This window comes from Syngnathus scovelli, chromosome 9, assembly GCF_024217435.2.
Source record: "Syngnathus scovelli strain Florida chromosome 9, RoL_Ssco_1.2, whole genome shotgun sequence".
Lineage (NCBI taxonomy): Eukaryota > Metazoa > Chordata > Actinopteri > Syngnathiformes > Syngnathidae > Syngnathus > Syngnathus scovelli.
In genome coordinates this window covers 5,827,192-5,854,645 of record NC_090855.1, presented here as the reverse complement: position 1 = coordinate 5,854,645, position 27,454 = coordinate 5,827,192, and the positions used below count along the sequence as shown (strand labels likewise).

The window sequence follows — 27,454 nt, the reverse complement described above, 5'->3', positions numbered from 1 at the left end:
TGTAGCCCTTTTTCTAAAATGTTATTTTACTCATTTTGATAACTTTGATTGAATTAACTCACTGAGGTTAACAGCATTTTAAAAACAAGTTAAACAGACAGCAGTCGGATAGCTTTTATTTTGAAGATACATAAGGAAATAATACTCATCTTCATTCTGGTGTCAGACTCCAAAAGCACTGCCAGTTGCTGTTGTGGAGTGATTGAAAGAGGCGGTGAAGTAGGAAGGCGCAAGATACCGCCGAGCGTGCTTGGCAGCTTGGGATTTCACCAAACCGTGGACTGGTTTGACTTGTCACGGGATCCATTATATGCACGATGTATTTCACTTAACCAAAGTAGTTTCTGCCTTGTTTTAAAAAGGCAAAAAAGGACGGGTAGTCTAGACACAAGTTTTTTTGTCGTTTTTGTTTTTATTTCTTAGGATGGCCGAGCGCATAGACAATGTATATCGGACCACTGGTTCTCAGTGGCTGCTGCCTGTTACTGAATTTTTGGGATTTCCTCTCGCACTGGTAAGAACACTGCTGTAGTACTTAAACTTGTCACAATGGTTTTCTACCATATATGCATGTACTTGTTTTAAAAGACGCGTCGTGATTTATAAATCCTCACACCTCCAATTAACCCCCCACCCCTTCCAAAAAAATTATACCCACATGATCTTGTCTTAGTTTACTCACAAATGACGTACTCATCATAAAATCAGTCCCTGTGCAATTGATCACAAACTTGCAGGAAATGTTTCCTTTTCTGCTGTCTGAATGGCAACAGGTGGTCGAATGGGTTCATGTTATTTCTAAACTAACAGAATTGTAAGATGAGTGCAATTCTTTCAAGAAAACAAGCACTCTGGTATTTATATGATTTTTAACAGAATGCAAATTAAACTATAAGTCATTTCAGAACAGCACAAATATTGAACAAAAGATAGCAGCAAAGAAAATTAGATCGTCCATGCTTAATCATCATGAAAAATTGCCAATATTTAAAAAATTATCCCAAACCTCCAAGCACAACTATGAATAAATGAAAACTAATGAATACATTGTTAGTAGGCCATTGAAAGTGAGCTGACATAATACAAGCTTCCTTCCACGTTCCAAACACATTCATGTCGGGTTAATCGAAGTCTCTAAATCTGATGGTGTAGTGGCACATCGACTTCGGCTCAGACAGCGCGAGTTCAGCTCCCACGTGCCCTGCAATTGACTAAAAATTGTTGTAATTGTTTATGTGAGTGTAAACGGTTGTTTGTCGAAGTGCCCTGTGACTGGCAGCTGACCAGTCCACTGCAGAATGGACCCACAGTGAGCTGAGATTTACGTGCACTGACTAGAGTAACAGGCTAAAACAACATAAACAATACGCAATAAAAAAAAAAAATGTATGTGCTACTCAGGTGAACTTTCTGGCGTGTCAGCTATTCGCTCTGTCGTTTGCCTTCTGGTTTCGTCTCTACCTCAGTCCTCGACGGAGCAGTCCCCTGGTGAGGCACACGGTGGCTGCTCTGCTTGGTGTCATATTCATCATTTTCTGCTTTGGATGGTACAGTATGAGGATATTTCACATCACACTCACCCACATATGTTCAACTATTAAATACAGTACTTCAACTCTTTGGCCAGTACAGTTGTCCATAGTCTGGCAAGAGATGAGTATCATGTTGGAATTGACACTTTCTCATAGTCCAGCACAGGTGACCATGAAATGTAGTTCTTATTACATGTGTCCCTCTTTGCAGGTACTCCACTCACCTCCTGGCAGTGGTGCTTGCAAACTACCTTATTATCATCCAAGCTGACATCAGCAATGTACACAGGTAAATATGTTTTGTTTGTTTGTGAGATCCATTCAGTTCAACCCCAAACTGGTCGCATTGCTCAATTGGTGCCTTTTTCTTGAAATTCTTAGAAAAAAAGATTTGCTTTTGTTTTGGAAATCTTATATATCTAGACAGAAGGGGTAAATTATTAGCGCTTTCACAAGAGCTGTTGCCGCAACATATTGGATGATTTGGTGGGCCAGATTCGGCGCGCCGGCCACTGATTGATTGTGAAGCTACTCGGAATAAATGACTAGATTGGCTGAGTCATTTTATGTGGGAGGAGTTGCATTTTATTTGACCTCTTTAGCGTAGTTCCTGTATAGTACTGTAGTGACCAGAAACGCTATGATTAGTGTAAACTTGTGTAAAACACCCAAAATTTGCACTTTTTTTGCACTATTGTTTTAAGTAATATTACATCTGGGTCTGTATGGAAAGGGGCCTGTGTTTAGATTTGTGCCAGAGTTCACCTGTTGAGAAACTCTCCATTAATGTTTTGGTCTGTGATTAAATCTGCACAAATGTTAAACTATCTGGTCTACCGGTATGTAGCAGGTTCTTACTTCTGACGTTCTAGATTGCTTTTAGATAGAAGAAGCTCTTTTGTTCCTAACTAGCCAATGCGGTCTCTCGACCAGACTGACCAGTCCGAGGGGCAACATAATGACAAATGGGACAGGAATGATACAACGGCGAGTGAATTAAGTCATGATCGTGGTCAAGTAGTTAATTGACGCAAAGCACATTCCAGAGCTCCGGATGTAACCTGAGTGAAGAAACGGTTGATTGAAAGTATGCCACCAATGTGAAACATGTCCAGGGAACGTCAGCCTAACAGATCAGTCTTTTGAATCAAGAGAAGAAAAAAAAACAAAGTGTGCGCATGTGTTTAAAGGGCCTGTTTAAATCTTGATTGCTCCTGTTACAATTTAAGTGTTGGGGTTTGCACCCGTGTTTATATTTAGGAATGAGACCAAACAAGTCAGGTCCAGTTTGTTGCGACACTTGAGTGAAAGGAGAAAAATAGACTGGAGAGCACTGCAGGCTCATTTTAAACATAACCCATTTATATAGATATATTTGCACAGGTCCATGTTTTTGCATAGACACAATATTCATTATACCGTAATTTCCGGACTATAAAACGCTACTTTTTGCACAAGCTTTGAACCCTGCGGTTTATAGTCTGGTGCTGTTGATCAATGGATTTTTCATTATTTTTATGATATTGTAGGATGATTTGTTTAGGCAATACAGGCAATAGAAATGAGGACATTTTTTTTTTTAAATATCCGCAGGATTGTCCCCTTATTTTAACTGGTGTGGCTTATATTCAAGTGCGGTTTATAGTCAGGAAATTACGGTAATTTAAATGACCTTGTACTCTTCAGGTTTTGTTAGTTACAGCATCTGCTCATTTGAGCTTGAACCGGATTCCGCGTGTGTTGTACTAGACTAAATAATCTCAACTGAACCTCACAAAAATCCCTCAATCAATAATCAACTGAACCGCTCACAAAAACATCTTTCTGTTCCCTCCAAGGTATTCTATGGTGGTGGCGATGGGATACCTGACTGTGTGTCAAGTGAGCCGAGTCCTCATCTTTAAATATGAAATACTGTCCACTGACTTCTCCGGGTGAGAAAACTGTTTTTGCCACACCTTTACTACGGCAGTCCATTAGTAACTTCACTTTGCATGTTATCAGTTAACTTTTCCGCATGCTTACTCAGTCACCAGTGACACGGCCTTCAGTAAATACAGTGCTGCTGATTAAAAGGAGGCAGTGTGTGTGCACTTTGTTGTGTGACATTGTCTAGGCAGGTGGAATTCATATTGCCCCCCTGGCAACTGGTACTTAAAATTAGGAAACAAAGAACACTTCTGAGTGTGGTTAAATGAGCGTCATTATTTTTGTTATTTTTTGTTGGACTCAAAAGACAATAAAGAGAGTAAAAGGAACGGGAAAAATAAGCTACATGGTTATCACTCATGGACTGTTGCGCTTTATTGTGCAACACTGGTTAGAGGAAGTCAAACATCCAGAAAGTCAAGTCAGGGCTCTACTAAATTTAAGTCATTCAAGTCATAACACATCATAAGTGAAGCCGTACGATGGTATTTAGTCATATTAGCCACTTTTCTCTCAGTATTTATACAAGTTAGCCGTACACAATAGGATTTTTTTTTTAAATGATCCAAACCAATCTATTATTTTGTCTTCACAATTATATTCAGAATCTACATGAAGCTTAGTTATTGTTTGATTAGCTATTGGTGACTAAACTGTGAAGGAATACCAAAAACAAAACAAATGACACATTGACTTATAGAACGTAACTGTCAAAGATAAACAGGAAGGACTCGTCAAGTCTCATGAATACCAAGTCAAGTCAAGCCTTGTCACGTTTTCGCTGTGCAAATCCCAAGTCTAACTTAAGTATCCCACCTCAATTATTGAATGAATAAAAAATTAAGTACAAGACTAAACATTAAATTAATAATTCTAACAAACATGGGACATCCTACTCTCATTCAGGCGAGTAGAGAAAAAGGCATTTGCTGAGCAAGGCTCCACCAATAAATATACCTCAGCTGACTTTGCTCATTAGCACGGTTCTCGTGCCGATGACTATATTGGCAGGCTCCCATCCCATGACTTTGGGGACTGCGCTCAGTTTTCAGGGAGTTGACTTGGTGAATCACTTTAAATCAATTTCAGTGTGTGCAACTAGTTACCGCGCCGTGCTCTCCTGTGAAATTAGTGAGATTCAACACATAACTTGTTAGGTTTCCCTTATCGCCATCATGGTCCTTGTTGCTTTTGCTTGATCATGAATAAACTGCTTAGTAAATTAATACTGATAGTGTCTAACAATATTTAGATATTTATTTTCTGCTCAGGCCACTGATGATAATGACCCAGAAGATTACCTCACTTGCATTCCAGCTCCATGACGGTAAGAAAACACGCACACCTATTAGTGAGGTTTAGTAGTGAAATTAAAGAGGTGATTGATTGTGGGATGTTAGAATAAATAAATTTGAAACAATGATAGCGATATAGTAAAATATTTTTCATTCTAGGTATGTGTAAGAAAGCTGACGATCTGACCGCAGAACAGAAGCTACTGGCAATATCGTGAGTTTGCGTGTAAATATTTCATTACTAACACAGTGGCATTCTAATTTGGGTGGAAAGGAAAGCGTGTTATTTTGAGATATCATTTTGCATGGGAACGATTACAGAAGAAATATTTTTGGACTATTCTCATGATGATATTATTACAGTGTGTCCTATAAGTTTGGGTATCCATCTCTATTTCAAAATATGGCATTTCTGATGCGGATCAACTTTCGCGCTACAGTGCCTCTACAATCACAAGAAATAATTTTTGATCACACTTTTATGAACTCCTTTTCATCTCACAGTAGAATTACGTTGATCCAAATAGCGTTCTCTTCTTTCATCTAAAGCTCTTACACAATTCTGATGGGTTTTTTTTTTTCATTTTTCATTTTCTTTTCTTGTTCTGGTCTATGTGAAGTGCGAAACCTACTCTCGTCGAGTACCTGAGTTACAATCTCAACTTCATGAGCGTGTTGGTGGGACCGTTCAATAATTACAAGGACTACATCAACTTCATTGAGGGCACACACATCAGCAGCAAGCTCAAGCAGCAACGCGCCAGCATGACCAACGGCAAAAATGGCTACCACAAATGTCCTGACCTGTCACCTCTGGTAAGATTCTACTTTCAAATCTTCTCTTCTCTCTCTCGCTCTCAAATGGATGAATTTTACTTGAATGTGTCTTTAAGGCAAATTACAGTCATTCTTGATTATTGTATGCGCGCTTTGATTTCTCGCCTTTGTTTTAATACGGTAGGTAGGATCATCCTGTTTGTGTTGTGTCCATCACCTCCACAGAACGCTGTCTGTCAAAAGTTATTGGTGTGCTGTGTTTGCATGCTCTTCTTCTTGATCATCACACGGTCGCTGCCAATAACGTACAACGTCCACCCCCACTTTGTCAGCCACGCCCCTTTCATCACCCGACTCACCTACGCATTTTTTTCCATTCAAGCTGCAAGACCCAAATTCTACTTTGCTTGGACCCTAGGTGAGTAAATGTTGTGCTGGGGCGTGAAGAAACCAGACATTTGACTCAGCTTAGCCGTCCTGACCCCATTGTGAAGCTCATGCTGCCTGTTGTGAAACGCTTATAACTTCAGTTTGCAGCTTTAATCTAAAATTAGCTTTTCATTCTTCTATCATGGCAGGTGATGCCATCAACAATGCTGCCGGGTTTGGTTTCTCAGGAATGGATGAACATGGAAAAGCTTCCTGGAACCTCCTCAGTAACCTGAATATCATGCGAGTTGAGGTACTTTCCATGTCCTTCAGTGTGCAATTCATGCGTTTGAGGAGAGATTTAAATGAATAATCCTTTTCCACTTGATTGTTTGTCTTTTACAGACAGCAACCAGCTTCAAGACGTTCATTGACAACTGGAACATACAAACGGGAAATTGGCTTAAAATGTAAATACGGTGAATCCATGTTTATCACGTGGGATACTTCCAGACAGTATTAGTATTTTCTTTTTCATTTTCTTCCTTTCTTTTCTTTTGTCCCGCCACTCATCAGGGTGTGTTACAATCGAGCGCCGCGTCACCGTTTGGTCCTGACCTTCATCTTATCTGCCCTGTGGCACGGCATTTACCCAGGATACTATTTCACCTTCATCACTGCCATCCCAGTCACGCTGGCAGCACGAGCTGTGAGTTCAGTAAATTTTTAATTTCTACATTAAACCACTATAGTCCTAAATTTCCATCAATCTTTGTCCTCAAGGTACGAAAATCCTTCCGTCACTACTTCTTGGGTTCTAGAAGTTTAAAGCTGGCTTACGACGTTTTGACGTGGGCTTCCACACAGTTGGCCATTTGCTACATGGTCATGCCCTTTCTACTGTTGGCAGTAGAACCCACCATGGTCTATTACAGGTACCTTCAATCCATCATCATTATTTTGGCCTCTAACATAAAAAAAGTATTCATGCAAGATAAGAATATAAAATTGAAAAATATATATGTACTTATATACTGCACAGGCACTAAGTTTTTTTTTTTCTATTGTTCTGTAAGATGCCACAGGATGGCACTAAGGCCCTGGCGATTAGGAAAGTAGTAATCGGTGTAAAGGAAGTATGATGAATTAAGGTATTAAGAGCTTTATGTGTCAGGGAGACGTGTTGTAGCGGAGGTTCAAGAGAGTTTTCAACCAAAGAAAAAAAAAAATCAAAGATCTATTGGGAGCTTTTGTGACACTGACTCTGGCTGTGTTCCAGGTCCATGTACTTCTACATGCACATCCTCAGCATCTTAGCTGTGATTGTCCTGCATCCCAAATTCAAGAGCAAAGTAATTTCTGCCATCACAAAGGCCACCACACACATCTCGTTTTCCCAGTGTCTATCTGTCCACTGTAACAACAACGACAAAACGCACTGAAGGCCCCGATTGGCTTCCAGGCAAACCAAAAAGAGGAAAGAACAGTAGTGTGCTATTTATTCTTTTAAGACAATCTAGTCATCAAGTGGACATCATGAGCGAGGATTGTGTTGCCAGTACATCTGACAGAAGATCTTTATTAACTGGAGGTGCCCTGTCTCGGTGTGGGACTCTGGCCAGCACAGTGGGAGAGTGAAAACACACGCACATGCTAGACTCAAATACCACACACGCACAAGCAAGACACTAGAGGACAAATATGCACATTGTGGCTGTGATGGCGCACAAAGCTGTTGTTGTGTGACTGGAGCTCCATTACCTACTGTTACCAGACACTCCCCACAGTGTGTGCGTGGGTTTGTATGTATGTGTGCATGTTGCAAGTCAAACAAGTGAGCCTGTTCAATATAAATTTATCATGATGATAAAAAAAAATGGCTATTGATATCCAATATATTGAAGGTAAAGGTTTATTTAAAGCAGTGGCTTGCAATTGTTTTATATTATTGGAAGACATTAACTAATTTGAGCAATGACTGCAGTAATATGTATTTAGAGCAAAAACAACTTTATTGGTTTAATTGAAATCTACTTAAAAGTTAAATAGAAATTATATCTATACAATTTTTAAACACACTTCTTAAGACTAAATGCGATTGTATTATATTTAAAAACTAAGCACATCTAATCCATGCAAAAGTCAATAGCATGTAATTGAGTCGTGTTACACTAACGTGCTGAAAAATGTATTGCTTTCCAGATGAACATTAATTTGAGAGAGAAAAAATCCATTATCACTAGGTCACCGGGTGTATTGGGTATTATGTCACTGTTAGCTTTATCTATTGGTGTTCTAATAGGATGAAAATAGGTGTTGTTGACAACATGTCTCCCTTGTGGCACGTTTGTTTTCATATTTGGCTCAGAGAATGTATTGTTTGTGAGAAAGTTTACGATAAAACTGTTGTACTCTTTTTAAGTATGTTAAAATTGACATATTTTAAGGTAAATGTATAATTCTGGAGGTACAAGTGCTGGTAAAATAATGAATCTTGAATCGACAAATATTGACACTGATTTATGTGTTGGTAAACAGCAAATATTGCTCCTATTTATAGACGTTGAGAATTTTTTAATGGAGAAAAAAAAAGTCAGTGTTGCTACCAAACATATCGCCATTTGACGTGATTATGCACCTATGTATCTTGTGTGGTTTTAGTCAATAGAGAAATATGTCAGTGCACAGTATGGCTGGATTGTTAGAGAACGTATTCAGTGTGATTTTTATCTTTTTTTTGGTTTACACACGATATAAAACATACTGTGAGTGAGTGTGTGATTTTTTTTTTTCTATTCTTTTTTTAAACTGTACTGTACATATTATTTTTAATTGCTTGAAATTTAACCAATAAAGCTTCCTGACAACTTGAATTTTTGGAACTTCAGTGTAAACAAAAGCAAACAACAAAAACTACTACTCACATTTAGACACTGTGGTAATGAAGTCATGGAGACCAACTTGGCTTTTTTCAACAAACATTGCTGGATAACATTAATATATATTAGCATTTATTTTATGTTGCCCATAAAGGAACTATTTGTATGTCTAACATCCCAAGCTTTTTTTTTTTTTCTTTTTGACAGTCTTCTACTAATATTAGTCTTATGAGAGCTGAGTTAAAATTGTCACCTTACCACGGAAAAGGGCCTTGTGTTTGCTGGGGGTTAACGATTTGGGCTTTCTGGGTTTGCCATGGCAAATACTGTAGGTCCTAGGTGAGGGACTAAAGAAATATTACTCAAACACCCCAATGGTGATTAAAAACTGAGAATTTTCAACTCACACTTCTGGACTGGACACCAGCAGTAAGGAAGAAGCTGTCAGGCTGAAGAAGGAGTCCGATCGGGCTTTTTTGGTCTGTGGGTCACCACAGGTCCACCGCAGCTATTGCCCGTGAAAAAAATATTTTCTGCATTATCTATGACAACAAATGTATCACAAGTTGAACGAGTATACAATCTGGTTTGGGAGTGTTTAATAAAAGCAGATCAAATGAAAAATCATCACCTACAAATCCTTTACACCCATGCTGGCATTAGCATGCGGCGTGGAACCACTTCTCAAGCTGGAACACAAACTAATAAAGGAAAGAAAGAAATACAGTCCGGTACATGCGTTTCTAAACTTCCCACAAAATAACAGTCGTCATGACAACCAACCAAAAATAATACAAATAAACAGTCATTTAATACAAGTATTATATAAATAAATATCAAGTTGACTAAGTGTCATCATCTTTTCTGTTTTTAAGTCATCTTTGCAGTCATATTACAATTGTTTCTCTAAAAATAAGAACATCAAGTACATGATAAATAAATGTGAGTTAATAAATGATAAATGTGAGTAAAATGAATGGGACAACTTGTCACTATCATGTTTTCATGTTCAACTCAACTTGTGCCTTGTTAGTTGTATATTGCATTCTATCATATTGCATCAAGATTTGCAAGCTAAAAAAAGCTTGACTTTGCCACTTCTTCATCCTGCTCTAACTTCATTAATCCGTCACATTTATGAAAACCAAAAAGGTCCAAAAACTTCATCTCGTTTGGTATGTCAACCTACAAATGGGCAGCTTTAAATAAACACTTAAAAAACAAGAGCTATATATGCAGTAAATGAAATGCAAAGCAGCTAAAACACAAAGGTGTCTCAAGGGCGAAAACCCAAAAAGAGAGAACATTGTTCTGCTGCTGAGACGCAATGGAAGTACATTTTAAAAGATAAAGGACGGCAGAAGCCACACTTGTTCATTTTCAAACATCACCATCATAACAATAACAAAAATGCTCAGATTTAACTGATATTTACTGAGCAACATGAGGGACAAATTATTTAAAACTTAATATGCTCGAGAGTTGCACTTCCACAATACTAAACATGCTTTTAATTGAAAAGTGAATATTATATTTTGTAAGGGAATAATTGTTAATTCAGTTCTTGGATTTGAGCTCACGAGAGGGATGGAAGTGTAGCCAGTAATGTGACCTGAAAAATTTAGAATCTTAACCAGCAGAGTGCAGTAGAGACATAAAAGAATGCCCTCATTCCCAACCACTGCAAGGACCTGTGAGAAATGATCCATTTTCAGTTACCGGGTCCAAAAACAAATTATCTACTACAATCAATGTTCATCTATTTATGCCAGTGAGCAATTAAAAACTCTTCAACTAAATGGAAGAAGGTCCAATCGACCTGTTGCTATTCACCCAACCTTTGTGTTAAGCTCAACAAGGCATAAGTGAACTGAGATCGTCATTCTTTCACTATACTGTCGATACTTTAAATGTCATTTTTGCTTTGTTTTCCTAATGTCAAAAATGTGTCTGTTCAATAGGAGTTGGGAATAAATTCACATACACATATCTCATGATAGTTGAGATTTAAAATGAAATAAAATTTTATTTTACCATATTAGAGGTCTTTAAAATTATATTTAGAATTACGTTAAATTAAAGTTTCATGTTGGTCAAAACCAAATCTATCTCCTTTAGCTCCCAAAAGTAAGCTGATGATGATGATATCTGGAGCAGATGTCCATGTGCTTCACTTTCACGAAGCTCTTCAATAAGATCTAAAGCCTTGGACTATTTGGCTATCTGTTTTGGTCCATGGGTCCAAAGTGTGAGTGCACTTAGCTCACTTGCTGTCATTGGCAGTTTTAGCCGTTTGCGTCTTGTCCTTGTTGGCGTTCTTGGCTGCCTTTTTCTTGTCATCGTCGTCACTGAAGAAGAGGAGGGGGAACATGCCCAGGATGCAACCGATGCCCACGCCGATGGCTTTGCCCTGCAAGTAAAAATGTGAAAGGTTACTGGGAATTGAATTGAGTGCAGCCTTACTGTCATAAACAGTACATCACAGTTAATGTCATATCAAAGTCTGCTTAGAACCTTTCAAAGTTTGGAAACAATGTGATGTCATTTACGGGAGTGGTTTAGCTAGACACGACCGTAAATGTTACTCTAAAAAGTTGACTGGGGCTGATGGGAGTCCCATCATGGGAAGCAATTTAGCTATTTTATTTTCAACGCCTACGCCACTCACTGAATGGGCCATTTCACAGAGCTGCCCACAGTGCAATGACCGGACATTTACACCTACCTTATAGAAAAAAATGAGGCCGATAAATCATAGAAGCCTATGACTACGTCTTGAATGGACATGTTCAAGATTTACAAAATAACTTTCAAAATTTCATGAGAGTACATTTCATGTTAAATCTTACCTGATATGAAGTGTGCGCTGCCAACACGAGCATTCTTGATGATACTCTCAGTCCAATCCTTTCAACTAATCGCGTTCAACCACAGCCTTTTAGTGGAGGCAGGGATGTGGCTGTATTTCAAGTTTTTGTTTTTGCTTTTATGGTTTTACACAAAAACAACACAAGATGACATTTTTCACATAAAAGTAGTGAGGTTTACTCCTGGCGTGTTCTCTTGCCCCCAATGTTTGTTTCTTTTGCCTCCAGCTAACACGGTGATATCATCATGATGTAGGCCATGAAGGGGATTAATCGGCAAACGTGTCTGCAGGAACTATTCATGGACAACATTGATTTTAATCAAAGCTTTCGGAAAAGCACAGCACAAAGGAGTTGGGTGAACTTTTGCAGTCCGCCTTTAAGTGTTTAACAAATCAAACCAGTCATACCTAATGACACCTCAGAGGTAGACACTATTGAAAATCTTTCAAGTGTAAATTTTCTTTCTAATATCGAGCGATTAAAAGGCCACAGAGCCAAGATCTGACTTGCCTAACAAGACAAATTAAAGCCATCAATGCCTGCAGCTGCTTAAGCACCCAGTTAAAGCACCGAAATGCAATAATGGGGCAAATTAATTTTGATTTGCTCCAGTCATCTTCTTACCAATTTGAAAGGACTATTTAATTGTAATTAAACATAAATTAATATGTGTCTGTAAAACTAAATGAAGTCAACCAATAGATTGCAGACAACGCACACAACCCTCATCTGCGTTACCATTACCACTTATGGGGTCTTATGACCAATCCATGCTGATTCAGAATGATTCTTAAGCAGGTATTTTAAGGGGCATTGTTTTGTTGGATATTGTTGCTTCATAGTTTAGCAACATTTGGCAAGTGTTTGCCTGACTTGATTACCAACCGAGTGGGAGCTGACTCTGGTCTGCCACATGTCGGCCTGCTTTGGACTCAGGTCAGGAATCTGCATCCCCAGTCGAGATGCCAGAGCCTCCACGTAACCTGCCAGCCTGGAAAGAGACACAAGAGAAATAAAGAAAAACACGTTAGGTTGGCTAAAGACTCCAAATTGTCCAGAGGTATGATCGGCTGTCTGCATGTGGCAATCAGGAATTGTCCTGATGTGACATGCATTATGCATTTTTTTTGTTTTGTGACCCATAAAGCATGAGGAGCACTTTGTCACCCGAACCAACAAGTGGAGTCATCAACATCTTGACAGTTTTATTATTTTGGTAGGGGATGAAGAGGCAGCCAAGGAGGCCAAAACATCTTTGACGCGCCATAAATCAATCATTTTTTGACCTGTGCTCACGTCTCCTCTCTCCCAAGGGACACTGCACAAAATATTAGCACAATCCCCTTTTTCTCACCAACGACTTTAATTACACCCCTAGCCCTTCTATCGCCAGGACTATTATCATTATTATCATTTTGTAACCGGCAACAATCAGCAAACATCATCTGATTATTATAATTTTAAAAATGAGGATGCTTATTTTAAAAATGAGGATGATTATGAGGCTCCTACAGAGCAACAAATGTCAGGACTGTACAAAATACAAAAAAAAAAACATCAATGAATCATCTGGGGTCTTGTGACAGATTTTAAAATTGAACTGCTACAAAGTTATTCATCACTAAAAGGAAACCAGAGGGAATATGGGGCCACTGGGATACTTTTTGACTTTTTTCACAACATTTCTCTTTTTATCTACAGCAGTTAAAAAAAAATTACTGCTACTCAAACCGATCATATTTCATCGGCGTGCAGTTTCGGTGTGACAAATGCATTTATAACATTTTAAGTTAAAACGACTTGACACATTTAACGGCTGCTCAGCTACTCCGTGTCACCCGACTGTGGAATCAGCAAGGTTGAGCGATGACAAATATCATATTTCAGGAAGGAAGGGTGAAGACAATATTTTGCAGGATGACTGTAAACACAGTGGAACAGAAACTATGGAGGGAATCTAATACCGAATTACTAGTTTGTCTTTTGGGATAATATTCATTGGGCTAAAAGAAGTGAAAGCAAATAAAAAGCATTGTAATGGCAAAATGTAGCAAGACAGGGTAATATGGACAACATCAGATCATGTGAGACTGTCAATATGCTTGGGTGCTGCTGTTTTGGTTAGCAACAATTTTTTGGGGGTCAAATACCAATATGTATGCTAAGGCTGAATGACAGTTATATTTATGGTCAAAGAAATGGAAGCTGGCTGCTTGTATGATAAATAAGATAACATTTTGAGTTGTGGCGAGATGCACGAGGATAAATTGCAGGATATGATGATAATGCATCATAGCTTTGCGTTACACTCAGCTTGTGGTGAGCACAGATATATTTCTCGTATCCCCCTGGAGGCAAAAAACACTATTTTTTTTATTTTTTTTCCCTTTAACTTTTCTAGGTCCAATTATATGTTATAGACAGTCCTTCTGTGCTATACTAGGAAGCACCAGATGAATTGGGCCATTTAAAAAAGAAAAACTGCAGCCAAGACAGCTGGTGAAGAATATTTGATCTATCGGCACAAATGTGCCATACAAGTCCATAAAATTCTCAAGAGGAAAACAGTGTGAAGATACTTTCATTTTCTGACCTTACGTTAAATGGCAATGATATGATGGGAAGGAATTGTTGACTTGGGAGATTGCCGCTACTAATTAAAATGCATTAGTTGGGGTAAAGGATGAATGCTCTCTTCGTCGTACAATTTCGATTTAGACTAAAGATTGGGGGGGGGGGGAACATCAATCGATGAGCTTTTCATGAGGCTTTTTTGGTCGGAATAACGACTGACTAATTCATGGATATTCTACCCAGTCTGGCTGGAATTGGGCAGAGCAGCAAAAGCCACTCTATAAATCATGCAAATGTATGGGTGCAAGCATACATTTGGCTATTTGTCATCTGGCCTAGCCTGGAAAAGAGATGATTCCCACCAGAGCTCTATGAATAATCACAGAGACCAATGGGCGGGCGTGTATTATATTGCTTTTCGATACATCATTGTACAATTGAACAATGTTAACCATTTATCTGGTTCACTCGTTATTTGACTCTAAGGACTTCAAATTAGATTAGTGTGGTTTCCTCCATTTTGTTGATGAAAGTGAAGATAAAGTGTGACACCATTGTTGCACAGCAACAGCTCTTGGCTTCTCATATCTGACCTGATCTGGTCTCATCTTGACAACACACCTTGGGGGTGTTCTCCGTCTAATTGTGACAGAGTTAGCACACACACACGCGGGCGTGTGTTTGTGTGTAAAAAGGCCACAACAATACGTCATCCGTGATGGGGTCATAACACATCCTTGTTGATGTCTGTGTGCTGCTTCGGTAGACCTGCTACTGAACATGAAACAATATCTATGTGTTATGTTTTTGATCATGCCTTCATTACAACAGCATGGCTGCATCATGGAACATAATAATTCAACCGCTATAGTAGCATTTTGCCGTTATTATTTCTGGCAAATGGGTATGGCACTTTTCTTACCTTGGGCACTCAAAGGTTGTGATGGGAAAATGAAGCTTCAAAATTGCTTCATAAACCAGTTCATAAACCTAAAGTCACTAAGTTACTCGATGATGCGGGGTGGCTTCTGAGACATATCATCTCAGTAGTGTAATAAATGTATTACACTGTGTAATTCCGCATAGTATTTCCACACAAAATGAAAAAAAAAAAAAAATCTTTTATAAAGTCCAGGTTTAATAATAAAATGCACTTTGCCACAAGTCATACCTCATGAGTCACAAATCTCAATTCAAGTCACTGTGTGTGCATCTTAAGTGTGTCTGGAGGCGAGTGTGTTTTGATAGGTGTGTGTGTGTATGTGCGTATGACTGAGTGTGAACTTTTTCTTACCCGAGTCCTGCCAGATCGGACACCAAATTGCCAAGAGCAGCAGCTGGGGAAGAGACAAGAGTAAAATTTCCATTTTAGAGATGAAGACTCAAAACAGTATTGAGTGACACTGCCAAAGATAACTTTTTTTTTTAATTGAAATTTCCCGTGAGTGTATCCATTTTCCGCTTTTCTAATTTGGAGTCCAGCAGCCTTTCGAGATGGCAACACGTAAGCCTTCCAGGGTTATTCATCTATTTTTTGGCTGATACACCTGAACACGTGGGCGAAAGAGCCACAGAGGATTTTTAGCTAAGTGAAATTAATGCGTGCCATCCTGAAAACTGTTAAATGAGCAGATCTGTTGCACGAAATGGCACACATCTCCCTACTTGCAACTCACAGCTACTACATGAAAACATTTACTTTTTAGTCCGCCTCCACATGTTGGTGCAGTTGCACTCTGACAAAAATAGTCATTACGTAGTGGTGTTGGAGAAGCTGGTGTACGAAAGGGGAGGGGAGAAGCACAGAAGTTAGCCAGCAGAACATTCAAATTTTATAAACTGTATTTTTAGTTAATGATTAATTACGGCTTAATGCCTAAGTGAATTGTGGCAGAATTTTAGCCTCGTCGCACCAGATTGGGAATTTGGTTCAACTTTCTGTGCCATGGTGGGCATTCAGGGATACAGAAGGCGGGTCTTTTGACATTTTGATGTCAGAAATTGGTCTAAGCCGCCGCCTCTGTGCAGATTCAGACATCTAACCATGCTAGAAATGCACTGGGCATGCAAATACAGAGCTATGTCTTGACCCAAAGCCAAAAATATTGCCCACCACATATAAAACTAGTGAATAAATGAGCCATGAAAATAAATCAGAGCGCGCCATTGGTCATAACATCCTCTGACCCATGATGTCCTGTGTAGTATTATATATGCAGCTTTTCAAAAGCAATAATAAAAGCTGTTTTTCTCCACTCAAGAGCAAATGGAGTAGAGATATTGCTGGCATCGTGCCCAAACCTTATACCTGCAAAATAGTCACGCGTCAGGAGACCCCAAAAATGGCAACCAATGTATTTTCAAAGAGACTAAGCCATTTTCAACACTTTTAATTGATAAATGATTTGTAAAAATAAAACCCACAAGTGTGGGTAAAATATTAATTTGACCAAATTGTCACTTATGATTCCAGCAATATTCAACAACATAGATTATTTTGGAATGGTGGACCCTCCATCTGCAATGGTGCGTGCCGTCATTTACACTAATTTGCATGCCAGAAAAGGAGTGATGGGTGGCTGGCTGGCTGGGTTGCTGGCTGGCTGGCTAGCTGGCTGGCTGGCTGGGGAGACTTGAGTGCAGTCTTGACACGAGTGCTAAATCACTGCCAAGCAGCCGTGACCCAGGCAACCATTTGTATCTTGAATGTCATTAGAGTGGCTGTAATGGCATCTCAACCGTTGAAAATGTCAGGCAGAGAAAGGAAAAGAAGCTGCTCCTATCTCCTAGTTTTGGGCACCAATGTGAGCTTCAAGCATGAGATAAACTCCAGCGCACTTGTGGGCAAATTTCTACAATCAAAGATAAGAGTCAGTAAATGTCCAAAAATCAGCAGCTTGCATCAAAACGTCTCTTGAGTCTTCAGCTCTGACCGCTAATCTTTCTTGACCTGACAGGCCTTATAGGCAGGGGAGAGATTCCACAGGATGCAATGTTAATCAAAAAAAGTTCTCTCTGTCGTAGAGGAATACATCACAAGTGTTTGAGAAAGTTTTTCTTAATGATTGCGACTGGGTCAAAGAGGAACATCATCTGAACCTGAAACTACCCATTTTATGGAAGATATGACAATATTTAAAATCAATAGAAATCTTCACCTTTTAAAAAATCCCTTTACACCGAATGATGCCAATTAATCTAACTTCTGAATACGTAGGTCCATTCGAATGAATAGGATTGGAAATCACTGTAAAGTCACATTTAGTCATCATGTTAAAATGCAAATGGCTCCGTTTATGAAAACACAAACGCGCTGCTCAAGTGTAAGTAAGCCATTAAAAGCTCATTACAGAGTTTACTTTGTTGTGCCATATTTTGACATAGTTATCATTTATAATCATTTCTCTAAAGCAGTGGTCCCCAATCCTTTTTTCCGGCCAGTATCTCTCTACCCGGTACCAAATGGCAGGCCGCCAATAGGCACCGCCTCTCTAAAGACAGACAAAGGAAATGTTATAAATTAAAGCTAATCTTCATTTGCCAAAGGGCAGCCACAGTGACACATTTTTCTTCTCTTCACTAAATTATGTATTAAGTAGTGATGCTCTTACCTGCCATAGTGGAAATGCCAAGGATCACGCCAATAGACAATTCTATCTGTGTGCCCTGGGGGGGGGAAACAAATACACTGAGTAAGTATGATAACACGGGTTAGTCTGTGATACTTCTTGCATTTTTACTGATGGAGCTGTGCTTACTTCTTGCAGTGTATTCATGCGCCCATCTTTCCATCTTTCCATCCATCCATCCATCCATCCATCCATCCATCCATCCATCCATCCATCCATCCATCCATCCATCCATCCATCCATCCATCCATCCATCCATCCATCCATCCATCCATCCATCCATCCATCCATCCATCCATCCATCCATCCATCCATCCATCCATCCATCCATCCATCCATCCATCCATCCATCCATCCATCCATCCATCCATCCATCCAACTCTTGAAGTATTATAAAAAACTAGTTCCAGCAACAAAAATAGTAAATATTTTACTAGCATGACTTAAATATTTTATACTGCGGTGAGTTATGCAATGTGCAATAACAAGTCCAAATTGTTCTGCGGCGAGCAAGTTCTTTTCTGTTTGCTACTTTCTTCTTTTATATATAATACATGATTTATATTCTATCCCCACACAGGGGGCATTGCTTGTTTCTGTGTCAGAAATGATGGCAAGGCTCTTCTTGGCTTCTTTGAATTAAGCTATTTAAAAAAAAAAAAAAGATTTTTTCCATGTCTAATTGATATAACTGTAAGGACATATATTGGTGATGGTAACTCATATCAAAAGGGTCAGGTGCTGGCTTGTAGATTAAAATAATAAAATTTGCCTTGAGAACTAATTGACTAGCATGTGAATGCAACTTGGATTAATGGTGGAAAAAAAACAAACATATTTTTTGTTGATAGTGAACAATTTGTTAAAGGCAAATTAAATTTCCAATTCAATAAACTTAGCCATGCACATATTGATCAAACTTTTACATCTTCAATACAAAATCCAAGATGAAGGTTGTGACATTGCAAAAGCTTAAAATGATATCAGATCATAAATCCTGTAATCATCGCTTAAGGCGCTGTAATAAATGTCAACTATGTACGTATATTAGTATCTGACTGAGTCTTGGCATCATCTAACAAAAAATTAGACTTCATTCTTCCATCTTGTTTGTTTGACCTTCAGTAAGATTAATGAGTGGTGATTAAAGAAGAATGTGAGATGTGATGCAGAATGTTAGGGGATGGAGAGAGGCACCAAGATCAGACAGATAGTGTGAAATGATGACTGAGTAGAAAGTGTCACAATCCCATCTGGAGTGTTGCCTTTCTGTCTAATTAGTTTATATACATTTTAATACTTAATTTCTTTGGTTAATTTGGGGGCATAATCTCAATTTTAATTTGAGTTACCTTTAGCCGCCTTCCTTCAATCTGGCAAATCAAATCAAACCAATCAAATATGGTGTAGATATGTATGTGTAGAGATGTGCTGATAATCAAATAGGGAAAACAATTGCAGATGGCAAAAAGTCAAGATAATTCATTGTCATCTACTTGGAGTTGTCTTAGCGTTTACTGTATGTGAAACTTACGGCAACAATCATAATGCAGTTGTCCAGAAATCCAAATCCAACAAAAGGGAGTGCATTGTGCAGGAGAACTGAAAAATAACAACCACACAAATTACGAGAAAAATAAACACTTAACAGTAAATAAATAATCCATTTGGTAGAGTAGACAATTTATCGAATCTGATGTGCTTTGTAGAGAGGTAAAATAACTATCTATGGCTGATATTGTTCATCTAAGGAAACATGTAGAATACAAACATACTGTAAACAACATCAAGAATATTTGTGGAAAAACAATTTACTTCTTACCATATCTTAATTGTGCTGCAGTAGGGGGCGCTATTTCCAGCTGCCCTGTTGACACAAAAGTCGAGAAGATGTTATGCTTGCTTTGTGAGAGACATGACAAAACAGAAAAAGAAAAGACCATATGATAAAAGTGCATCAGTAGGAAATCTCTCCTTGATGACTCCTTCACCCAGAAAGGTGAGTGTCTAAAAGTAGACGAGTTCCCGACCCCCGTCGGCTGATCCAACTGTGCTCCCGAGGAGGCCATGCCAGGGGGCACGTCAAGAATATTCAATAGTTAAATGTCACTTCAGTTGTCCTGTCACAGTTGCGCGATGTAGCCTCTTTGGCTAACGCCAGTTGTTTTAAAGGCCGAGGGCAAGAAAACGGTTCCCTTTTGCGGGTTCTGTGAAATTGGATTTGTTTCACTCAGGTCTGTGGAAATTGGAATCGGATTTTCCATTTGCTGACTTCTATTCTGTCACTCATTCCGGCTCACCTAGAGGAAGACACAATTTACAGCGTTGTTTTAAACTGTGACTTTGTCATTTTAATCAAATCATGTTCATATAACAAGGTTAAATGGAGTAGCTTGGTCAAGCACTATATCAGGCAGTTTTCTCCTTCCACATTTAGTTTCGTATCCTGCTTTCCATTCCTTTTAGAATGCAGGGTCACATGACTCATTTTGTCGTATTGTACAGAACAATAAAGGGAGCGTTTCATAACAGCACATTCCTCACACCAAAGTCACACATTAATCAGACTCGAGTGATGCCACTTGGCATTTAATCTTTAACTACAAGGCAAATGCACTCCAAAACGATAAATCATTGTGAAATTGCCAAACAAGTAGTAGAAGCTCTCGAAGATTTTTCTCACCTTACAATTCATTGGCTGACATGGCTCACTAAAGGCTTCTAGTGTAAAGTATTGATTGTGTGGCATCTAAAATCCCACAGTGCTGCCTTACTGCCAGAATTGGGTTCAGCAGAAAGGATCTGGGGGGAAAGCCTTTAATGGACTGTGATGAGCAGTTACCCACAAACAGGGACAGCCATGTCCTATTTCCCCGATGGTGCATTCCCCATCCTGCAGCAATACAGCAGATAACTGCTTGCTGATTAGCATTGTGTTGATGGATACAACTTTAAATACACATTTGTTAATGGGGCTGTCAGCTCCAACAGCACCCTGAAGCAGCATTTACACATTGTTTTAGATTATTAAAAGCAGAGCAGTGCACACGTACACACACACGCACACACACTAGTGCAAGCATCTAAGAGTCTACTCATGTCTGATTCTATTTGTTTTTTTTTCCCCAGTTGATGGGTATGGTGATATTTGATGCAGCCGCTCAGGAAGCCAGAAAAATAGCTGTCAGTATATGTTGATAATCAGGATAATATTAACACTGTATGGCATTTTTAAAAAGTCATAAACTTTGCTTCTGCTGTTTGGGCATGTGGCTGCTCTACTGGTGGGCATTCCTTTTTGTGCGGACAATCATTTCAAGAAATTGCTTGGATGAGCTCCTCGCAGCCTATTAGACCGCTTGCCTGCGTATCTACAAAATCAATAGAGCACAGTACAGGAGGAGCGACATTCATCAAGCTCAGAGCATTGCAGTATTTTTATATGATTCATGAGACAGAACACAAGAAATGATCCCCAAAGAATGTGAGCTGGAGAGACAGAAACAGAGATTAGGAAAGAGGGAGTCCAAATGTAAGATCCACTACAGGAATAATATTAATAAATTAATTCAACTGAATACAAGGATAGGAGAATCTCGCTGGTTTGCCCAAGATGTCAGCACAGAGTAATAGGAAACCTCAAGAAGAAGAAAAACGAGCTTTCTCCTGACAGGACGTGGGAAATCGGTGGTTTTAATTGGGCTGTTGAAAATAACTCTAAAGACATACTAGAGTGGATTCACTTTGAGCATAAAGGGAAGCGACTACGGTTCCTCAGAGATGATGGTGATGATGAAGCCGCACACACATTTGATCTCACGCTCTATCCATTTTAGTGCTGATAGACACCATCTGCTCACTATTGCAGTCAATGTAACCCATGCCAGGAAATACTTTTCTCGCACATTGCCTTCCACTCACGATGAAGCAATGCAATACACAATGCTTTTCAGCGTACTAAGGAATTAAAGTAAGGCCTAGTTCATCTTTCAAAGAGACCTTTAATTCACCTCCATTTCAATTTAGATTTAATTTTAGATTGTTACCTCAAAACTTAAAGGACAAAGGCCTTTCCACTTGGACCACTTTGCCTCTGTCATTGTTTTTTTCTTTATGCAAAAAGCACAAAGCAAACATAAACACATCAGTCAAAATACAGTACCACCAAGCTATCAGATTTCTATACCCTTCACCCTCATTTGGGTTTCGGATCAACTAAAACCAAACCAAGCTGACTCTGGGCAAGAGACAGGGTAGTCGCCAGCCAAACCATTCACATCCATTTGTAGTGTAGTAATTTCGGATGGGACCGAATGGAGCACTTGTGGTTAATGAGTTGTTATATTCACCTCGGCCAAAGTAAATGACGCTTTGGAAAAGCAGACGTTCTGCTGCAAAATGACTTCAATACAACCTATCGTCAAACATTCATTTGAGCTCGTGTACAGCAGGAAGCAAGCGCACTGATTTGCCCCATTCAAGTTGTATTTCGCACAATTCAAATGTATATGTTGGGATTGGCAGAAAAGGTGAGGCAGGATAGGTTTAGAGCAGGGGTGTCAAACTCATTTTTCTCGCGGGCCGCATTGTAGTCATAGCTTCTTTCGGAGGGCCATTATGACTGTCAACCCAAATAAATGTATGAGCACCTCATATTATATACAGTAAAAGCTACAAAACAACCTGACAAATAACTCGTTTTCAGACGAGTAAAAACTGGTGAAATATTTTTTTAAAAAAAAGATATTATTAAAAGTGAAGACAATTTGCAATTCTAGCAATGACACGAATTTGATGCACAATTTGTCTTCGCGGGCCACATAAAATGATGTGGCGGGCCGTATCTGGCCCTCGGGCCTCGAGTTTGACACCTGTGGCTTAGAGGAACGAGTCAGGTGATGAGTCACGTCATGGCGGTGACGCCCACTTACTTAAAGCATCATCACTGTCAGCATTGATGATTGATTGTTATTGGCCTACCTCCCCCTGCCCTTGCCAGCGCACTCCTTGCCATTTATCACCTTGAGGGTAAAAAGAGAGAGGAAACTGACTTTATAGTGTGACATGCACCTTGAGGATAAACTGATAGCAGCTGCTTTGATGAGTTTGGCCAATCTCGGATTTATCTGCCCTTTTTTCCACTTAAACCGATATTTACCATATTTTCATGCAATTTTGGCAAATCAGCCTTGAACAGCTCTGCCAAAGCCAAACAATCTTAGTTTTGGAGGCGCACCAAGTAGTACATCATAGATATGCATTTCATGATGCTTTATAACGTTAAAAATGTCTTCTGGCCATGAATATAGAGTCATCTGTGATTTTTGGAGGAATCACATTACCTGAGTGTGTGTGGTACGGTTAGAATTAAATCTATAGAAGGGTCTGTCTTTTCTGATTTCTCAATAAAGACCTGCCATATGTAGCCACTTCCATTTTGAGTACAGCCAGTTGGAGGACATGAATCAATTAGTTTATTTCCAAACGTGACCACGCTACTTAACTCAGAGGAGCTACTTCAATTTGATCAATGTTCACGCAATTTAATATAAATTAGCATGACTGTTGTTGCACGTGGGAATAAAAATTAATCATGTTTGGACTTGTCTAGTGTGGAATTATGTCAAATCATTCAGGAAGAATCATTTTTGTTTCAGATCAGCCTAAGATGAATTTCAGCGGTGCTCTTTTGTCTGTAATGACGTGTGTGTGTGCATGCGTGAGTGTTTGTGTCACTATGGGTTGTCTGATGCACAGCTGTGTATGAAATACAGAAGATGAGTTTAGGCACTATGGAGAAATGAAAAGGTGAGACTTCTAGCTTTCTCTAAAAAAGAAAAAAAAAACATTAAGAGAGCGCCAGTATTCAATATTCAATGCAGGTGCCTGTTAAAAATAAAGTCAGCAGCACCAGTGACCCTAGAGTGTCTTAATATAACAAATTTAATTGGAAATGTAGATTATTTGTAAAAATGGCCCAATAAATCTAAATACAGTAGCTATATATCCAAAGTTTATTTAAAAAAAATAAAAAGAAAACCACTGGTCCAGTAGTCACTGATTCAGCTCTTCCGCAACCTGCATAGGCACCCGGTAAGAGAATCTCTGAGGGCTTCTAAATAGATGATGGGGGAAGGTGAGGATGTCATCAAACTTGAAACTGGCCAGGCAAGTCATGGGAAAAAATAAAAAGAGCTGATCTATGCATAAAAGTCTTCCCAATAGGTACAGTCACTAATGGTAATGTAATATGGCAATGATATATGTGAGCAATATTCAAAGTAATGTACTATGTAATATAAATAAGTAAGCATTTAGGCTGGAATTGACACTACAATTTCATATATATTTCTTAGCTAATTCAGTTTAATTTATTCATTGTTACAATTGAGGTTACATATACTGTATTGCAATGATTTTATGCGGATTATTGAGAGAAACACATTCAGCAGTCAAATGCTTTGAAGGTTTCAAAAGGGGAGTGGGGATGGGGATATTGAAAACTGGGGAGAAATTTGCACATTAAAGAGTTTATTTTTACTTTGACGCAAAACTATTGAGCTCATGGGAGTTTTAAATTGGGGTCAATATTTATGCAGCAAAAAGGAGGCTTGTTTAATCTTACCTGTGCCAAAGAGATTTTCATCACGCTTCATTAGAAAGCAGTATTCTACAAATTATTCGCACAATGTTAATATTTGTATTCATTATTGTATAACGTAAGTGTCTTGGTGCAATAACGCAAATGATGAACCAAATGAGAATGTTTTTGTTTTACTGGAGATTAGAGCTTGTTGACATTCATAATTTCCATGTAAGGCTGCTGATTAAAGTTTGTTGCTGAGCTTGCAATGTCAGGATGAAGCAGAAAGCTTTGTCACATATCAAATATTAAATTTGAACGACGTGACCAAGCAGACACAAAATGTGTTACAAATGACTACTGCTTGATGCTTTCAGAAATCAGGGGTTAAGCATAACCAATTGATTCTCGTCAATAAATGATTTCCTCTGCACGCAGGAAAGTCGAAGGTAAGAGATTGCGGTTGAGGCAAAACGGCACCCGGGGGTAAAGTGATTCAATAACTGGTGCGTGTGATTCCCACACTGACATTTGGTACACCTGTAATTTCTAATGAGATTCACAAATATAATAATAACAATAATGAGATTCTGCAAATGCAATAATAAAATAAAAAAATAATTAATTATTAATGTTGAATTTTATACCGCTCTTGTATTAGATTACCAATCCATTATGAAGGCGTACTTAAATAAGTGTCTGGGGAGCTCATTATTGCAGAGTGCTACCTGGAAATGAAGCATCACCTTAATCCATTGTAGCAAACTCAGACGGTATGACTGGATATAGAATTCCTCTGGCTTCAAACGATCAAACATCAGAAATGAATCCATGCCAAATGATGACATCAAGGAAAAATGAAGAAACTGTTTCTTCTCAAGGGTTTTCTTTCTTCTCCAGGAGTCTCCAAATGGTTGTATTAGCAATGGCCAATGATAGCTCCATGGCTCTGATTGATTTTCTATATTCTCTCAGTTTCACCACTGCTCATTTGTGAAGATCATAAACAAGCTCTACCTATGCTTTTTTTAAGTTTACACTACCAAGTATAAATGTGTGTTTCTCAACCTTTATTAAACCAAGAAACGTATTTTACATTAGGAAAATGTCACGCTACACGATCACACATAAAAGATAAAAAAAGATAAGTACACACTAGTCTGTTGTTTATTTGCAAGGGGTTACATTACAAACTTCCCCTGCAAGTGATGACATCCACAAGCACTGACCGTTTATTTTGCTATTGGCATATATCTTAAAGCTTTATGCAAATTAATTCCAACATGCAGTATATGCATGCGAGGTGCAACTATTATTTTTGTCTACTTGGTATTGCCATCCTTGCATTCTACAACATTGCTGTAGCGTTGAATGGGTGCTTTAAAAGCCAGGCTTGTTCAGTGACACAGTGATGACTAAGTTTTACCAATAACGTTTTTTCCCTCTTGGCCTACAAGTATGTAATTAAACCTCTTTAGTAAAATGCTATGCTAACATTGCAACAGATGCAACATTTGTGGCATGTGTTATGAAGTAGTGTTTGTTGGTTTCATCATGTTACTTGTAAGATGTAGTTGACCTCGTAGGATGTTTACATTGCCCTACTAGTGAGGATAAATGCTTTCACGATTTTTGTTGTGTTCACAACAAAGGGAAGGATTTTACACTCCCAGTTGTACACTATCACTCACCTTGAGCTATGGCGATGGACTCGAACTTGTGCAGTTCCCGTAGTAAGCAGGTTCTTTCAGACGGATGGAGGCTATAAATAAACTCCTTGGCCCCTTGTGGCGAGTTGAGGGGCTCCACGGGCTCGTTCAGCGGGTGTGTGCCGAGGTGACGCCGCTGGACCAGCGCGGAGACCGGAAGCTCTGCAGCCGACACTGCCAAGGGTTCGGCTTGGAGCGACCTTCTACCGGCTTGCAGGTAGAGGACGGGCCGCAAAACTCCCCGCAGGCGGGGCAACATCTCGGGTGGGATGACGACCGTGGAAGTGGGTATGGCTCAGGAAGCTGCAGGGTCATGGAACAAGCCGCACATGAACAACTCCTTTCAGAAGCGGTCACATGATAACACAAGTCGGGTCATTCGAAGGCTGACAACAGGAGTGGCAATCACGAAAACTACAAAATGAGGCGATAACGGTCCAAAATGTGCAACTTGTCTCACCTCAGTCGATGCTCGGCTGTCCCGTCCAACTAGCTCCGGAATAAAACGGAAAATAACAACAGCGACTGTCTCGGCGCATATGTGTCTTTTTTTTCAGTCGCCGCACTATAACTGGAAATGGGAGCGAGAAAAAGCTTCAAAGTATGCTATTTTTTAATGATAATATGGGCGTCAATGATGATATTAGCAAGCGGTTGTTGTCGTTGTAACCTTCGGTTGACAGGACGCTGTGAGGCGGATGGGAGAGGACTGGAGCGGCTGGAAGCATCCACACGTGACCCATGAGGGGGCAGGGTTCTTTAACGTGACGTCATAGTCGACGTAAGCACGTTCAGGAAAACCAGTATACTACGGTGAAGTACATTTATATAAAAATACTACACTACTGTACTGCACTGTTAATGATACATCAAGATCATAGAGAATAATCTGAATGAATAGTATTTTGTTACTTTTCAATAATTTGATTTGTAAAACCACAGGAAACCAGCTCTTACGATGCATAATAATTGTTAAAATGTTAAGTCTTTATCAGCATTACAAGCAGGGTTGGGCGTGATCACATTCCTGCCTCTTTTAAATACGTGTTGTGCGGGTTGAATTCCACACCTCAAGAAAAAGATGACTGCGTGGAAAACTATGCAGTGGTAGCAGTGGTGCATTCTAGAGAGTTGACATAAAAACAAAGCGCCCTTTATAAGTCCATATGTTTATAAGCCCTTCAGGTTGTTTTGATACACGATTATTGCTCAAGTGAGGTTTCAGCCAAATAATGCTTATACAAAAGTGCATAAATCACAGTCCCATTTAAATCGGTGTCGTAAAAAGCATGGTCAACACTGACCCCT

At 39.2% G+C, this 27,454-nt stretch overlaps 2 protein-coding genes across 3 annotated transcripts; one reads left to right on the top strand and one right to left on the bottom strand.

Annotated features, from left to right (window-relative positions):
* The first annotated feature begins 366 nt into the window (after positions 1–366).
* On the top strand, positions 367–8,775 carry mboat1 (membrane bound O-acyltransferase domain containing 1). Its single transcript, XM_049730256.2, has 13 exons — positions 367–514; positions 1,402–1,547; positions 1,744–1,821; positions 3,371–3,466; positions 4,733–4,788; positions 4,916–4,970; positions 5,377–5,572; positions 5,759–5,951; positions 6,112–6,215; positions 6,308–6,372; positions 6,479–6,611; positions 6,686–6,837; positions 7,182–8,775. Exons 1-13 carry the CDS (start codon positions 425–427, stop codon positions 7,342–7,344), a joined length of 1,527 nt encoding a protein of 508 aa, XP_049586213.1. The 5' UTR covers positions 367–424; the 3' UTR covers positions 7,345–8,775.
* LOC125975111 (transmembrane protein 65) lies at positions 5,664–26,884 on the bottom strand. 2 transcript variants are annotated; one of them, XM_049730261.2, is made up of 10 exons: positions 26,607–26,884; positions 26,129–26,449; positions 19,677–19,721; positions 19,389–19,456; positions 17,837–17,891; positions 15,520–15,562; positions 12,537–12,642; positions 11,049–11,191; positions 9,413–9,482; positions 5,664–9,323 (listed from the first exon to the last, which is right to left on the bottom strand). In XM_049730261.2, exons 2-9 carry the CDS (start codon positions 26,403–26,405, stop codon positions 9,413–9,415), a joined length of 807 nt encoding a protein of 268 aa, XP_049586218.1. In that variant the 5' UTR covers positions 26,406–26,449; positions 26,607–26,884; the 3' UTR covers positions 5,664–9,323. The 2 variants fall into 2 exon arrangements, with proteins under 2 accessions (XP_049586218.1, XP_049586220.1); XM_049730263.2 differs by having other exon boundaries at positions 5,664–9,289.
* Between the last annotated feature and the right edge of the window lie 570 nt (positions 26,885–27,454).